We start from the raw sequence: 14985 nt of genomic DNA, 5'->3' as shown, positions 1-14985 counted from the left end.
TTCCCTGTATATATTTTGTGGGTCGCGGTGGTCCAGAGGGTAGAGCGTTGGACTGCTGACCGGAGGGTCCCGGGTTCGATTCCGGGGAAGCTCCACCCAAGCTATGTGATTTTTCGGGTACCAGATCTTCCTGGTAAACCATAAACGACACAGGGAAAGGAACTGGCCCCCGTACCCTGATGTGTGAATTTCGCACCCCGTATAGGCTTAGTACTGGGTGAACTCTCCATCGAGCTTTGGGTTGATTACTGTGTTTATGGTTTTTTCATGGTATATGTTGCATCCAGGAGAGGGTGTGAATGAGGGTAACTCATAGAAAGTATTTTTAAGTCTTTGAAATCTCTCTTTCACTTTCTATTTCGGTGTTTCTGATGTAGTAGGTATTCGGTAGGGACTTTTTTGCTTACAATATACCTGCATGCATTTCAATGATTCAAATGATGGAGATCATTATAACTACAGGTACAGACACTTTGGTATCTAAGTGAGCTATACTTCGCTATGCATACAACAGGAGCTGTTTGCAACAAGAAGGACAATAACTAAAGGTAGATGAGATTAGGGCAACATACTTGGCTACTTAAAATGAATAAAGAAAAATAGTTTATCCCCCAGCGGAGTTGGATACAGATATTCATGGAAAAAGTGAATTGTTCTATCTTAAACTCTCCACACATCAATGCCTGTTAGTCTATGAGGGACATACTGTTAGTCTGCTTGTTCAAGATAGGTTTTCCAGTCCCTGCAATTTCTAGAACATCATGAGAGAAGCCTGAGCTCATGTTTGGTATGCATTATTTTCTTTTCTAGTTCAGCAGTAGTAATAGTATTTAGGGGAGGCTACCAACAGCTGAGGTCAATTGTGACATAGGGGATGGACAGGAAAGGATTAAACGGTGGAGAGAAACCCGGCGTCGACATTAGCCTACCCTCAACGAAAGGCACCAAAGGGTCAAACAGTTAAATGTCCCATCCGATGGACAGAGTACTCGCTCAAAGTGCCCTCCACAAAGCACTTCAAGTAGGGATCGAGATACCCTCACTGAAAAATATTCAACACCGCTGGGATTTGAACGGGAAGCCAGTACGTTAGCCCCCGCATCATCTCAATCCCCCTTCTAGCTAAATACTTGCATAGAATATGAGATTCTATGTGTTAGAGAAATATAGATCAGATGAGGGAAGAAAAGGAGCTTATGAAATGTTATTCTGAAAGCATATTCCGAGTATCAAATGTCGAGACAAAATAAAAAAAACAAGGATTACCAACGGCATGAAGAGGTGATTTAGTAAAATCAATTTGTTGGGTCTGCCTTCCAATGGAAGTGAGATGGGGATGATAGGAGTAGCAGAGGAAATTAAATTGGAGGTGATGGAAATGCAGTGCTACAGAAGAATGATGAAAATGAAACATGAGGACAAAAATGACTAATGGAGAAGTAATACGTAGAAACAAAAAGTAGAAAGGGAGAAAGAAACCTTTGGAGGACACTTAACACGAAGAAGAGGGACACTAATTGGACACATCCTGAGGCACAATGGCATTTTGAAGACAGTAATCGAAGGTGACGCAGAAAGGGAAAGAATTACAGAAGAAGAAGAAGGACGAACTACATTGATAAGCTGGAGATGGAAGAGCAAGGAGCTGTCTGGGAATCTACAGAGAGACTGGAACAGGAGCACATACATTAGAGGGCTGCCGCTACAAACTCATCCTGAGATTGATAATCTGTGAATATGATGTAGAAAATATGAATCACACGCACTCCTTGAGACACTATGGATTTGTTAGGGGCACAACGACGGAGGAAGGAAGACCAAAATGTGGGTGACAAGGGGTCAATTGTACTCCACTTACTTAGATAGGGATGTAAGGGAGATGATTTAGCAAAATAAATCATTGGGTGAAGAAGAATGGAGGACCATACATGTTCAGTCTTTCGATTTAGATGAAAAATGAATGAACATCTTAAAAAATAAGATGGCAGTCATTTTGGAAGAGTTCAGTTACAGTGGGGAAATAATTAATCCCTATCTGATACGTTTAGGATTTGTCTAATGTTTCCTCTCTTGATGTATTTCTAAACTTGCCCTAGGTGTAAACAGGGGGGTAACTTATGTTTCTTTTTTCTTGAACCCCCAGAAAGTGCTGGAATTCTGCGATTAAACAATGGAACTTGGTTATTAAAATGCTCTCACGCCATGATGCTTCATACATATGTGGAAATTTTCTCAGGAAAAAGATCATATGGCAGCACATCTTGTTAAGGAAGTGCTGTGCGTATATAATCCCAAATTTTGTACACCCATACTCATTAATCACTTGTATAAGACCATTAGGTTTGCATGCAAAACTGTTGGAAAGTCTTAAGTGCCCTTACTTCTTATTTTTCAGTACAGCATTGTCCTGTAAACAATGTTGGCAGACTATTCTTTAGATATTAACGAATTCTTTTCTTAGTAATTTTGACTGAAGTGTTTAGTGTACTCATGTAATTTTGCATTAACATGCGCATACCCTAAATAGATTAAATCACCCCTGAATCATTCCCTCGAGAACGGCATCCAAAAAAATCCTCACAGGTTGGGTATGCTGAGTGTTTTTGCAATTTCTGATTTTTCGATCCATGTGTATGTAGTTACTCCAGTCTTCGTGGCCTTTCCCCTATACCATGTCCCCTTTAGATAGGAACCTATTTGATATTAATTCAAGAGTTGAGAAAGTACGTACGTAGAAGGAAAGACTCCTCACAATAGCACTAATAATATGACCAGCACTCACAATTTTTCATTTCAGTGATATTTTTTTTTAAATATGCTAAATGTCGTAAGCTTGCAGTGTGATGCATGAATTGTTTGATAATTGCAGGTCTCCTATGAAGCCAGCAGCAAATTTGGTCGGGAACTGGAGAAGCAGAGTCAAGCCTCATCTGTTTAAATTGCAGAGTGATACTCCGGAGTTATTCGTACAATGCCAGGTAAATATAAGTCACGGAAGCACCATGCCCGCCATTAATGCAGAAGAGCATCAGGCCACGTTGTTGGGTGACTTCCTCACTCGATCGCCCTTGAGTGCCCTTCCTTCCCCGCAGAGGGAACGGCTAATGGGAATCTTGACTGAAACAAAATAAACTTCTGTTGCAGTGGCAGAGAGGCGCTGGAATTTCCCTGCCATATCTCGTGTACAGGGTACTCCTAGCTGCAACTTTTTTTGGGATCCTGGTGTCATCCATGAGTGATATCCCAAAGAAGGGAAACTGCATGCCTGAAAAGGCTGACTCCAGATATGACATTTCTGCAACAGGTACTTAAAACTAGCAAAATATTTGGCATGAAGCAATTACCCCCATTGAGCTCTGCTTAAATTACTTCCATTTTGATGCTTTTAAGCAACATTGATCTTGCTGCTATAATTTGTATTTTACCAATGCTCATCTATTTAGCCTGTTCGTATGCACAACTGTAATCTTTACTTATCATAAGATGATTAAGTACTGCAATATCTGTACACATTTGCATCTATTTTGCTTGAATACTGAGTCACTAGTGTCAGCCTCAGGAGATGCATTGGCAGAGTAAAAAAGTTCAGTTGATTGGCGATCATCAAGTTTGGTTTTCGCTGTCAAATTCTTGGTGCTATATGAATGAAGTAGCTGGTTGTTTACTACATAAGGTGATGCCCACGCATTTCACTGAGCCTTGGTCCTTAGCCCAAAGAAAATATGATATGTTTAGCATATGTCTGTCACTTGTTTTATAATTGGATCTTTTTAAGAGATTATCAACATCTTTTGCATCACAAAAAGGTAACATAAAGGTAAAGGCTCTAAACTGTCTTAGTGAAACTATGTTAAGATATTTTGAAATCTAAATTCCTACATCCACATAATGTGTAATATGCACTTAATGTATCGTATCCACACGATTGCGAGAACCCATGAAGGTTTAACAAATCTCCCTTTCGATGCATTAGTGAGTTTCCCTTGCCGATCCAATAGAAAAGATGTATTAATTGAACACTGAGTCATAATTAGAGGTCAGAGGTCATGTTTAGAGGTGACAAAACATTATTAATTTCCCACGGCAGTTAAATGTTCATTAAAAGAGGATTTAGATGATGTTTAGGAAAAACATTGAAGGAAAACTTTCATCACATTTGTATGTAAAAAGACCTCAGAGCTAAGCTCAATACGTAAAAGAACTTTTGCATGTTATCTATTTTATTTTAGTCTTCTATCATACCGTCTAAATGTTATATTGCTCTGGCTGACACTGTGCACTGCCTACTCACACAATTTTTCACTTAAAAGAGATTTATTATCAGCTATTTTTGATGTCCATCAAAACTAGCCAATGATAAATCTTTATTAAGTGGTTAATTGGAAGAGTTTTCATATATGTTATCATAGAATGGTTCCACCACGTCACATCCTAATCTGTAATTTATATCAGTAATGTTTCTCCTTGCATCTGTATTCATTTTTCCCATTCCCCATAGTATTTCCTTTGTGTCTAAGTAAATAGTCCAATACTGAAATATTTCTATATCTTTTGACAATTTTGAACAATAAATCAACTCGCAATGTGATAGGAGCTGGAGCAAATCGAGTCTCCATACATTGATTAAATTATAATAATTGGAGTGTTTTCTCCTGCCCAGCAGTTATTTTTCATATGTTCTGTTCGTATTTGGTTTCCTTTATCGTTAACATTCATTATGGATTTCAGCAAGCTCACTTCGCTTCCATTTTTCTTGTTTAAGATTGGCATAAAACAAACGAGATAGAAAGTCTAATGTTTGAATACTTAATACTTTCAATGTTGAAGTTGCTTTCCAATGGTGCACACTTTTAAAATCCCATTTGACAACATCAGCTATCCATTATCCATTTTTTTATATGATTGTTTTTCAAGTTATATGCCTAAAAGTACCAGTTATTATTTTCTTTTAAATCACATTAGGATCAGACTTTTCTTTGGCAGAGGAGTCACTTCCCCTCCCAAGAGTCAAATGAAAAGTAAATTAAACAGTGAAAAAATTTCTTAGTGAGTTAGTCATTAAATTTAATTTTTGTGTTGTCTGAAATTGTATTTTTGTGTGTCACGCTTAAGTGACCAAAATATTATTATCTCAGTTATGCCTACTGTTCGAAAGGTTTTTCAAGGGCCAGAAAGGATCTTTTCAAGTAGGAATACTTGGTTCATTTAATATTATGGCATAAAAAAATTCATTTTATTTATATGCAAAGAGTTTAGGTAAATAAAAGGAGGAGAAACAAGAAATCCAGAGTTGTTTAGTTAATTTTTTCTCAGAGACACAATCCAACACTAGGGAAATGATCCAACTTGTACCATGCTTTGAAAAGTAGTTTCAGCGACATCATCAATAAATGCCCAAAATGTGGAAAAGATATTGAGACCGTCATTGCAAGAAATCTTCCAAAACAAATCATGTGGTTACCTCAGTAGAGATTAGTGACAGCATGACTCCACTGCTTGCCCTTCTATAAAAGTTCAGTCATACTGCAGCAAGAGATAAGTCATTTGATTGAAACTTTAAAGATCTTCGAAGGAAATAATATTTAATACACATCCTTAAAAAATTATTTAAAAAGTAAATTTTCATTCAAATATGTCCTACCGTTATCTTGAGAATGGCCACCTAGATAGAAACTACACTTATGATATTAAGTTTTCTAATGAATACTGAGTACTTATATGGGAACTTCCTATTTGGGAAATATCTCTATACACTTTTTAGAACTTAGCTTTATGCAATTTTATTTTAGAACTTTTACAATCAAGCTTCTTAGAGGAGAAAATTACTTATGCTTATGCTTATCCAAGTTTTGCTGTATTGCAAAATACAACATTGACTGCATTCAATGGCGATAATAAATTGTGAATATGCCACCATTCTGGGTGTACAAATTTTCCAACCACCAGAGGGACATAGGCAACTTCATTTGAGATACCCTCAACCTCTCTAATTATGGACCAACCCTAGTGGCAGTGGGGTGACATGCCTATCCTGCTATACCAGAGGTCAGAGGTTCGATTCCTGCCTAGGTAGAGTTTTCTCCCCTCCCACGGCTTGGTTGTGTGTGAATGTAAAGCATCTACCCTATGATTGGTCATCTGGGCAAACTTTGAATTAATAATTAATTTATTTGCATGAATTGCAGGTGATGCCGAGACATCGTCGGAATCCATATATTTCCTGGAGCAGAACAAAACAGAACAAAATATTATTGACACCGGGTTTCCATTCTTGGCAAAATGGCCAATTTACCTCACCAACTGGGGAATCACGGCTTGCACAGCCCAAGCCGTACTCGCAGCAGTAATTATACTTCAGAAGAAATTTTCCAGAAAAGATGGTATGTTTCACATTCATGAATCAAAATATAGTAGAGCAATCATACAAAGTCATTAAACTCTGAGTGAGTTTTCATTTTTTACTATCAAAAGACACTAAATACATGGTGGCACATTAAATGTCATATCATTATATCCTTTCACTAAAACTATAATACCTGAGTGATGGCATTAGAAGTGTGTGAGTGGGTAAATACACTACTTAATATAAATAACGGTATATCGGACGGTACAATGAGTTAGTACAGTATTTTCCTATCCATACCATGCACCGTGTGTATAACACCCAACCAGAAATTTGTAGTTATCATGAATTTGCATAGATACCACATGCCAAGGGATACATATTTATCTTGAACATTCATAAATACCTCGCATCTGTGTGGATACACACATATATATATATATATATATATATATATATATATATATATATATATATATATATATATATATAACGATTGTACGGAAAAACTCATACGAGCGGCACAATAATTGGCTGACACAACATAACACAAATAGAAAAGAATAGACACATATAAAAGAACACTTACACGGTAAATTGTTCGAGCTTTCGGCCCTCTCAGGGGCCTTCTTCAAGAGAGACTGAAAATATGCTATGGAACAGGAGAGGGGAAAGAGTTATGGGCGTGGAGGGGAGGTGTGGAGGGGAGGTGTGGAGGGAATGCTGGGAGGGAAATTAAATATGGCGGTTAAGGGTGGGAATTTTAAAGGAACGGAAGGATAGTATGTAGGCGGATTCACGAGTTCTCACCTCTATGTTGGTAGCTGAATCAGGTAGGGATTCTAGGATGCTGAGGGAAAAACACTGGTCGAATGAAAGGTTGTGGGAATTGGCGTGTGAAGGGATAGGAAGAGAAGAGAGTGAGGCAGAATTACAGGAGTATCGGTGATTATTCATTCGGATGGATAAGGGGGTAATGCATTCACCTATGTAGAAGGAAGTGCAATGCTTGCATGATAAAAGATAAATAATATTTTTTGAGAGGCAATTAGCGTGGGAACGAGGTGGGGGGGCTATGAGGGGATGTAGGGAGAGGGGAGTAGGCATAATAAGAGGACAGGTTTTACATCGGGGGCGGTTGCAAGTTGGGGAAATATTGGGAAATTTGTCACGGGGGGGCGCCAAAGGGTTGGTGGATCTCAGAAGGTTTTTGAGATTGGCGGGTCGTCTGTATGCGATAGATGGGCATTGGGGTAGTAAGGATGAGGTCGCGTCATTGTCATGTAGAATTGGGAACAGTTCTTTAAGGAGGGTTTTCAGTCTGTGTGATCCGGGGTAATAGGTGGTGCAAAGGTTGAGTCCTGCGTCAGATGTGGGCTTGTTATTGTGTGGTGTGTGTGGTCGGGTGGAACGGTGGATTTTATTTCGTAGCAACTTTTCTGGGTAACCGCGTTTGAGGAGTGCAAGGTGTAGATTGGCAAGGTATTTGTTGAGAGTGGCTGTGGTGTTGCAAATTCGGTGTCCGCGGATAGAGAGAGAGTTAGGAATCGAGCGTTTTGTGTGTTGAGGATGACAGCTAGTGTGGTGAAGGTATTGCTGATGGTTAGTGGCTTTGATGTGTACTGAAGTAGTGAATTTGTTGTTTTGAAGTGAGATGTCTGTGTCAAGAAAGGTGATGGTGGAGTCTGAAATGGAAGAGGTGAATTTAACCGTGAAAGATGAATTTAAGGCGGATAAGAAGTTGTTGAGAGAGTCAGAGCCATGTGTCCAGAGAATAAAAATATCGTCTATGTAGCGGACCCAGAAAAGAGGTTGAAGGGGTTGCTGTGACAGGAAGGTCTCTTCGAGATGGCCCATGAAGAGATTGGCGTATGATGGTGCCATCCTCGTTCCCATCGCTGTGCCTTTTGTCTGTAGGTAAAAACAATTTTGGAAAGTGAATGCATTTTTTGTAAGGACGAAAGTGGCAAGATTGAGGAGAAATTCCGTTGAGGGGCGCTGGGGTAGGGGGCGCAGAGAAAGATAATGCCGGAGGGAGGATAAACCTTCTGCATGGGGAATAGAAGTGTAGAGTGAGGTAACGTCGATGGTGGCCATAAGTAGGTTGGGTGTGGAGGGAATAGAGACGGAATTTAGACGGTCGAGGAAGTGGTACGTGTCTTTCGTGAAGGAGGGCAAGGAGAGTACAAGTGGTTGTAGGTGGTGGTCAAGGAATGCGGAGATTCTTTCGGTGGGAGAATTGTAACTGGAAACTATAGGACGACAGGGGATGTTGGGTTTGTGTATTTTTGGGAGGAGATAAAACTGGGGTGTTCTGGGGTTTGGGGGTGAAAGTAGGGATATGTCTTGGGAGGTGAGGCCTTCTTCTGGTCCGGAGTGGAGGAGAAAAGACCGAATTTCGGTTTGGAAAGTTTGTGTTGGGTTTTTGGTTAGAGTGGTATAGGTGGATGTATCATTCAGGTGAGCGAGGGCTTTGGAAATATAATCTTTGGTGTTTAGAATTACAACAGAGGAGCCTTTGTCGGCGGAGGTAACAACGATGTTAGGATTGGACTGTAGGGTTTTTAGTGCATGACGTTCGTTCATGGAGAGGTTATTTTTCGGTCTGAGATGTTTTCTGAAGGATTGATTGGAAACTTTTTCGATGAGGAGACGTATAAAAATTTCGACAGGATGGTTACTGGGAAGGGGTTTTGGCTCATGAGTTGAAGCCGGGCGGAATTTGTCAAGTGCGGGATTGGTTTTTAGGTTACTGAAAGGTTTACTTTGTGATTTCCAGAAGGCGCGCCATCGAAGGTTTCGGCAGAAATTGAGGGTATCAGTGAGTATGTTTATGTGGTTTATTTTTGGTGTAGGGGAGAAGGATAGGCCTTTGCTAAGAACGGATATTTCATTGTCTGAAAGGCTGGTGTTTGAAAGGTTTACAATGTCATGGGCATTGTCGGGGGGAGGGGGGGTGTTGGGATTGTTCGGTGGTGGCTGGCGTTTTGGAAAAACCGGAGGGCCTTTGGGAGGAGGGGGAAGGTTGTAAATGCTGCGGAGGTCAGGCTTATATTGAAAGAGTGGGGGTGGTTGAGGAGGAGGTGGCGGGAAAGGGTGAGAGTGTGGAATTTTGAGACCAACTCGGAAGTAGGAAATATACAAGTTGGACAGCTTTTTAAGGAGAGTTTGACGTTTTTGTTGGAGGGAACGTAGGGCAGACGAAATTATGGCGTTGAGTTGTGGAATTAGGTGAGCAGAAGCCAAAGAGATTATTTTAAAGAGGGAAAAAAGGTTTGATTTGTGTTGTTCACGAATGCATTGGTATTGCATAAGGATAAGGTGGGTGTATTCTAAAGATTTTTGGTAAGAGAATGCATTAAGTATGGGGTGGATATCGGGAAGAGTAGCAGATAGTGGTAGGGAAATGACTAGACCGTTGGGAACGATTCCTAAGGACAGGCAGGAGGTGAGAAACTCGGTGTGGCTTGTGTATTTGGCGAGCTTATAGGCGTGACGGCGAAAATTTCGGATCCAAGACGGAATGGGATGAGGGTGGTCCATTTTTAGGCGATTGAGAAGGTTGTGGAAAATAAATAGGAAACGAAGGAAGACAGTGGTGAGGGAAAGGATAGCACATTCAAAATAGAGCAGAATCCGCGGCGCAAAACCTGGTGCTGGATCCCACGACGAACACAGAAGAGACAGGAACAGTAGCTAGGTAGCTTAATATCACGATTGTACGGAAAAACTCATACGAGCGGCACAATAATTGGCTGACACAACATAACACAAATAGAAAAGAATAGACACATATAAAAGAACACTTACACGGTAAATTGTTCGAGCTTTCGGCCCTCTCAGGGGCCTTCTTCAAGAGAGACTGAAAATATGCTATGGAACAGGAGAGGGGAAAGAGTTATGGGCGTGGAGGGGAGGTGTGGAGGGGAGGTGTGGAGGGAATGCTGGGAGGGAAATTAAATATGGCGGTTAAGGGTGGGAATTTTAAAGGAACGGAAGGATAGTATGTAGGCGGATTCACGAGTTCTCACCTCTATGTTGGTAGCTGAATCAGGTAGGGATTCTAGGATGCTGAGGGAAAAACACTGGTCGAATGAAAGGTTGTGGGAATTGGCGTGTGAAGGGATAGGAAGAGAAGAGAGTGAGGCAGAATTACAGGAGTATCGGTGATTATTCATTCGGATGGATAAGGGGGTAATGCATTCACCTATGTAGAAGGAAGTGCAATGCTTGCATGATAAAAGATAAATAATATTTTTTGAGAGGCAATTAGCGTGGGAACGAGGTGGGGGGGCTATGAGGGGATGTAGGGAGAGGGGAGTAGGCATAATAAGAGGACAGGTTTTACATCGGGGGCGGTTGCAAGTTGGGGAAATATTGGGAAATTTGTCACGGGGGGGCGCCAAAGGGTTGGTGGATCTCAGAAGGTTTTTGAGATTGGCGGGTCGTCTGTATGCGATAGATGGGCATTGGGGTAGTAAGGATGAGGTCGCGTCATTGTCATGTAGAATTGGGAACAGTTCTTTAAGGAGGGTTTTCAGTCTGTGTGATCCGGGGTAATAGGTGGTGCAAAGGTTGAGTCCTGCGTCAGATGTGGGCTTGTTATTGTGTGGTGTGTGTGGTCGGGTGGAACGGTGGATTTTATTTCGTAGCAACTTTTCTGGGTAACCGCGTTTGAGGAGTGCAAGGTGTAGATTGGCAAGGTATTTGTTGAGAGTGGCTGTGGTGTTGCAAATTCGGTGTCCGCGGATAGAGAGAGAGTTAGGAATCGAGCGTTTTGTGTGTTGAGGATGACAGCTAGTGTGGTGAAGGTATTGCTGATGGTTAGTGGCTTTGATGTGTACTGAAGTAGTGAATTTGTTGTTTTGAAGTGAGATGTCTGTGTCAAGAAAGGTGATGGTGGAGTCTGAAATGGAAGAGGTGAATTTAACCGTGAAAGATGAATTTAAGGCGGATAAGAAGTTGTTGAGAGAGTCAGAGCCATGTGTCCAGAGAATAAAAATATCGTCTATGTAGCGGACCCAGAAAAGAGGTTGAAGGGGTTGCTGTGACAGGAAGGTCTCTTCGAGATGGCCCATGAAGAGATTGGCGTATGATGGTGCCATCCTCGTTCCCATCGCTGTGCCTTTTGTCTGTAGGTAAAAACAATTTTGGAAAGTGAATGCATTTTTTGTAAGGACGAAAGTGGCAAGATTGAGGAGAAATTCCGTTGAGGGGCGCTGGGGTAGGGGGCGCAGAGAAAGATAATGCCGGAGGGAGGATAAACCTTCTGCATGGGGAATAGAAGTGTAGAGTGAGGTAACGTCGATGGTGGCCATAAGTAGGTTGGGTGTGGAGGGAATAGAGACGGAATTTAGACGGTCGAGGAAGTGGTACGTGTCTTTCGTGAAGGAGGGCAAGGAGAGTACAAGTGGTTGTAGGTGGTGGTCAAGGAATGCGGAGATTCTTTCGGTGGGAGAATTGTAACTGGAAACTATAGGACGACAGGGGATGTTGGGTTTGTGTATTTTTGGGAGGAGATAAAACTGGGGTGTTCTGGGGTTTGGGGGTGAAAGTAGGGATATGTCTTGGGAGGTGAGGCCTTCTTCTGGTCCGGAGTGGAGGAGAAAAGACCGAATTTCGGTTTGGAAAGTTTGTGTTGGGTTTTTGGTTAGAGTGGTATAGGTGGATGTATCATTCAGGTGAGCGAGGGCTTTGGAAATATAATCTTTGGTGTTTAGAATTACAACAGAGGAGCCTTTGTCGGCGGAGGTAACAACGATGTTAGGATTGGACTGTAGGGTTTTTAGTGCATGACGTTCGTTCATGGAGAGGTTATTTTTCGGTCTGAGATGTTTTCTGAAGGATTGATTGGAAACTTTTTCGATGAGGAGACGTATAAAAATTTCGACAGGATGGTTACTGGGAAGGGGTTTTGGCTCATGAGTTGAAGCCGGGCGGAATTTGTCAAGTGCGGGATTGGTTTTTAGGTTACTGAAAGGTTTACTTTGTGATTTCCAGAAGGCGCGCCATCGAAGGTTTCGGCAGAAATTGAGGGTATCAGTGAGTATGTTTATGTGGTTTATTTTTGGTGTAGGGGAGAAGGATAGGCCTTTGCTAAGAACGGATATTTCATTGTCTGAAAGGCTGGTGTTTGAAAGGTTTACAATGTCATGGGCATTGTCGGGGGGAGGGGGGGGTGTTGGGATTGTTCGGTGGTGGCTGGCGTTTTGGAAAAACCGGAGGGCCTTTGGGAGGAGGGGGAAGGTTGTAAATGCTGCGGAGGTCAGGCTTATATTGAAAGAGTGGGGGTGGTTGAGGAGGAGGTGGCGGGAAAGGGTGAGAGTGTGGAATTTTGAGACCAACTCGGAAGTAGGAAATATACAAGTTGGACAGCTTTTTAAGGAGAGTTTGACGTTTTTGTTGGAGGGAACGTAGGGCAGACGAAATTATGGCGTTGAGTTGTGGAATTAGGTGAGCAGAAGCCAAAGAGATTATTTTAAAGAGGGAAAAAAGGTTTGATTTGTGTTGTTCACGAATGCATTGGTATTGCATAAGGATAAGGTGGGTGTATTCTAAAGATTTTTGGTAAGAGAATGCATTAAGTATGGGGTGGATATCGGGAAGAGTAGCAGATAGTGGTAGGGAAATGACTAGACCGTTGGGAACGATTCCTAAGGACAGGCAGGAGGTGAGAAACTCGGTGTGGCTTGTGTATTTGGCGAGCTTATAGGCGTGACGGCGAAAATTTCGGATCCAAGACGGAATGGGATGAGGGTGGTCCATTTTTAGGCGATTGAGAAGGTTGTGGAAAATAAATAGGAAACGAAGGAAGACAGTGGTGAGGGAAAGGATAGCACATTCAAAATAGAGCAGAATCCGCGGCGCAAAACCTGGTGCTGGATCCCACGACGAACACAGAAGAGACAGGAACAGTAGCTAGGTAGCTTAATATCACGATTGTACGGAAAAACTCATACGAGCGGCACAATAATTGGCTGACACAACATAACACAAATAGAAAAGAATAGACACATATAAAAGAACACTTACACGGTAAATTGTTCGAGCTTTCGGCCCTCTCAGGGGCCTTCTTCAAGAGAGACTGAAAATATGCTATGGAACAGGAGAGGGGAAAGAGTTATGGGCGTGGAGGGGAGGTGTGGAGGGGAGGTGTGGAGGGAATGCTGGGAGGGAAATTAAATATGGCGGTTAAGGGTGGGAATTTTAAAGGAACGGAAGGATAGTATGTAGGCGGATTCACGAGTTCTCACCTCTATGTTGGTAGCTGAATCAGGTAGGGATTCTAGGATGCTGAGGGAAAAACACTGGTCGAATGAAAGGTTGTGGGAATTGGCGTGTGAAGGGATAGGAAGAGAAGAGAGTGAGGCAGAATTACAGGAGTATCGGTGATTATTCATTCGGATGGATAAGGGGGTAATGCATTCACCTATGTAGAAGGAAGTGCAATGCTTGCATGATAAAAGATAAATAATATTTTTTGAGAGGCAATTAGCGTGGGAACGAGGTGGGGGGGCTATGAGGGGATGTAGGGAGAGGGGAGTAGGCATAATAAGAGGACAGGTTTTACATCGGGGGCGGTTGCAAGTTGGGGAAATATTGGGAAATTTGTCACGGGGGGGGCGCCAAAGGGTTGGTGGATCTCAGAAGGTTTTTGAGATTGGCGGGTCGTCTGTATGCGATAGATGGGCATTGGGGTAGTAAGGATGAGGTCGCGTCATTGTCATGTAGAATTGGGAACAGTTCTTTAAGGAGGGTTTTCAGTCTGTGTGATCCGGGGTAATAGGTGGTGCAAAGGTTGAGTCCTGCGTCAGATGTGGGCTTGTTATTGTGTGGTGTGTGTGGTCGGGTGGAACGGTGGATTTTATTTCGTAGCAACTTTTCTGGGTAACCGCGTTTGAGGAGTGCAAGGTGTAGATTGGCAAGGTATTTGTTGAGAGTGGCTGTGGTGTTGCAAATTCGGTGTCCGCGGATAGAGAGAGAGTTAGGAATCGAGCGTTTTGTGTGTTGAGGATGACAGCTAGTGTGGTGAAGGTATTGCTGATGGTTAGTGGCTTTGATGTGTACTGAAGTAGTGAATTTGTTGTTTTGAAGTGAGATGTCTGTGTCAAGAAAGGTGATGGTGGAGTCTGAAATGGAAGAGGTGAATTTAACCGTGAAAGATGAATTTAAGGCGGATAAGAAGTTGTTGAGAGAGTCAGAGCCATGTGTCCAGAGAATAAAAATATCGTCTATGTAGCGGACCCAGAAAAGAGGTTGAAGGGGTTGCTGTGACAGGAAGGTCTCTTCGAGATGGCCCATGAAGAGATTGGCGTATGATGGTGCCATCCTCGTTCCCATCGCTGTGCCTTTTGTCTGTAGGTAAAAACAATTTTGGAAAGTGAATGCATTTTTTGTAAGGACGAAAGTGGCAAGATTGAGGAGAAATTCCGTTGAGGGGCGCTGGGGTAGGGGGCGCAGAGAAAGATAATGCCGGAGGGAGGATAAACCTTCTGCATGGGGAATAGAAGTGTAGAGTGAGGTAACGTCGATGGTGGCCATAAGTAGGTTGGGTGTGGAGGGAATAGAGACGGAATTTAGACGGTCGAGGAAGTGGTACGTGTCTTTCGTGAAGGAGGGCAAGGAGAGTACAAGTGGTTGTA

General features: G+C 42.2%; 1 protein-coding gene across 1 annotated transcript in view; it reads left to right on the top strand.

Annotated features, from left to right (window-relative positions):
- Window positions 1–6380, top strand: part of LOC139696053 (uncharacterized) — a gene marked incomplete at its 3' end in the record, with an annotated part of 194093 nt that extends 187713 nt beyond the window's left edge. Inside the window, exons 2-4 of the mRNA XM_071594667.1 lie at window positions 2870–2978; window positions 3145–3304; window positions 6186–6380. Coding sequence (XP_071450768.1) covers window positions 2877–2978; window positions 3145–3304; window positions 6186–6380 — 457 coding nt within the window. The remainder of the gene's footprint in view (window positions 1–2869; window positions 2979–3144; window positions 3305–6185) is intronic.
- Window positions 6381–14985: the final 8605 nt, after the last annotated feature.

The sequence above is a fragment of the Hetaerina americana genome, unplaced genomic scaffold, assembly GCF_022747635.1.
Source record: "Hetaerina americana unplaced genomic scaffold, ioHetAmer1.1.p SCAF_66, whole genome shotgun sequence".
NCBI lineage: Eukaryota > Metazoa > Arthropoda > Insecta > Odonata > Calopterygidae > Hetaerina > Hetaerina americana.
The sequence above is the reverse complement of the archived record's forward strand: the minus strand, read 5'-3'. Positions and strand labels throughout refer to the sequence as shown.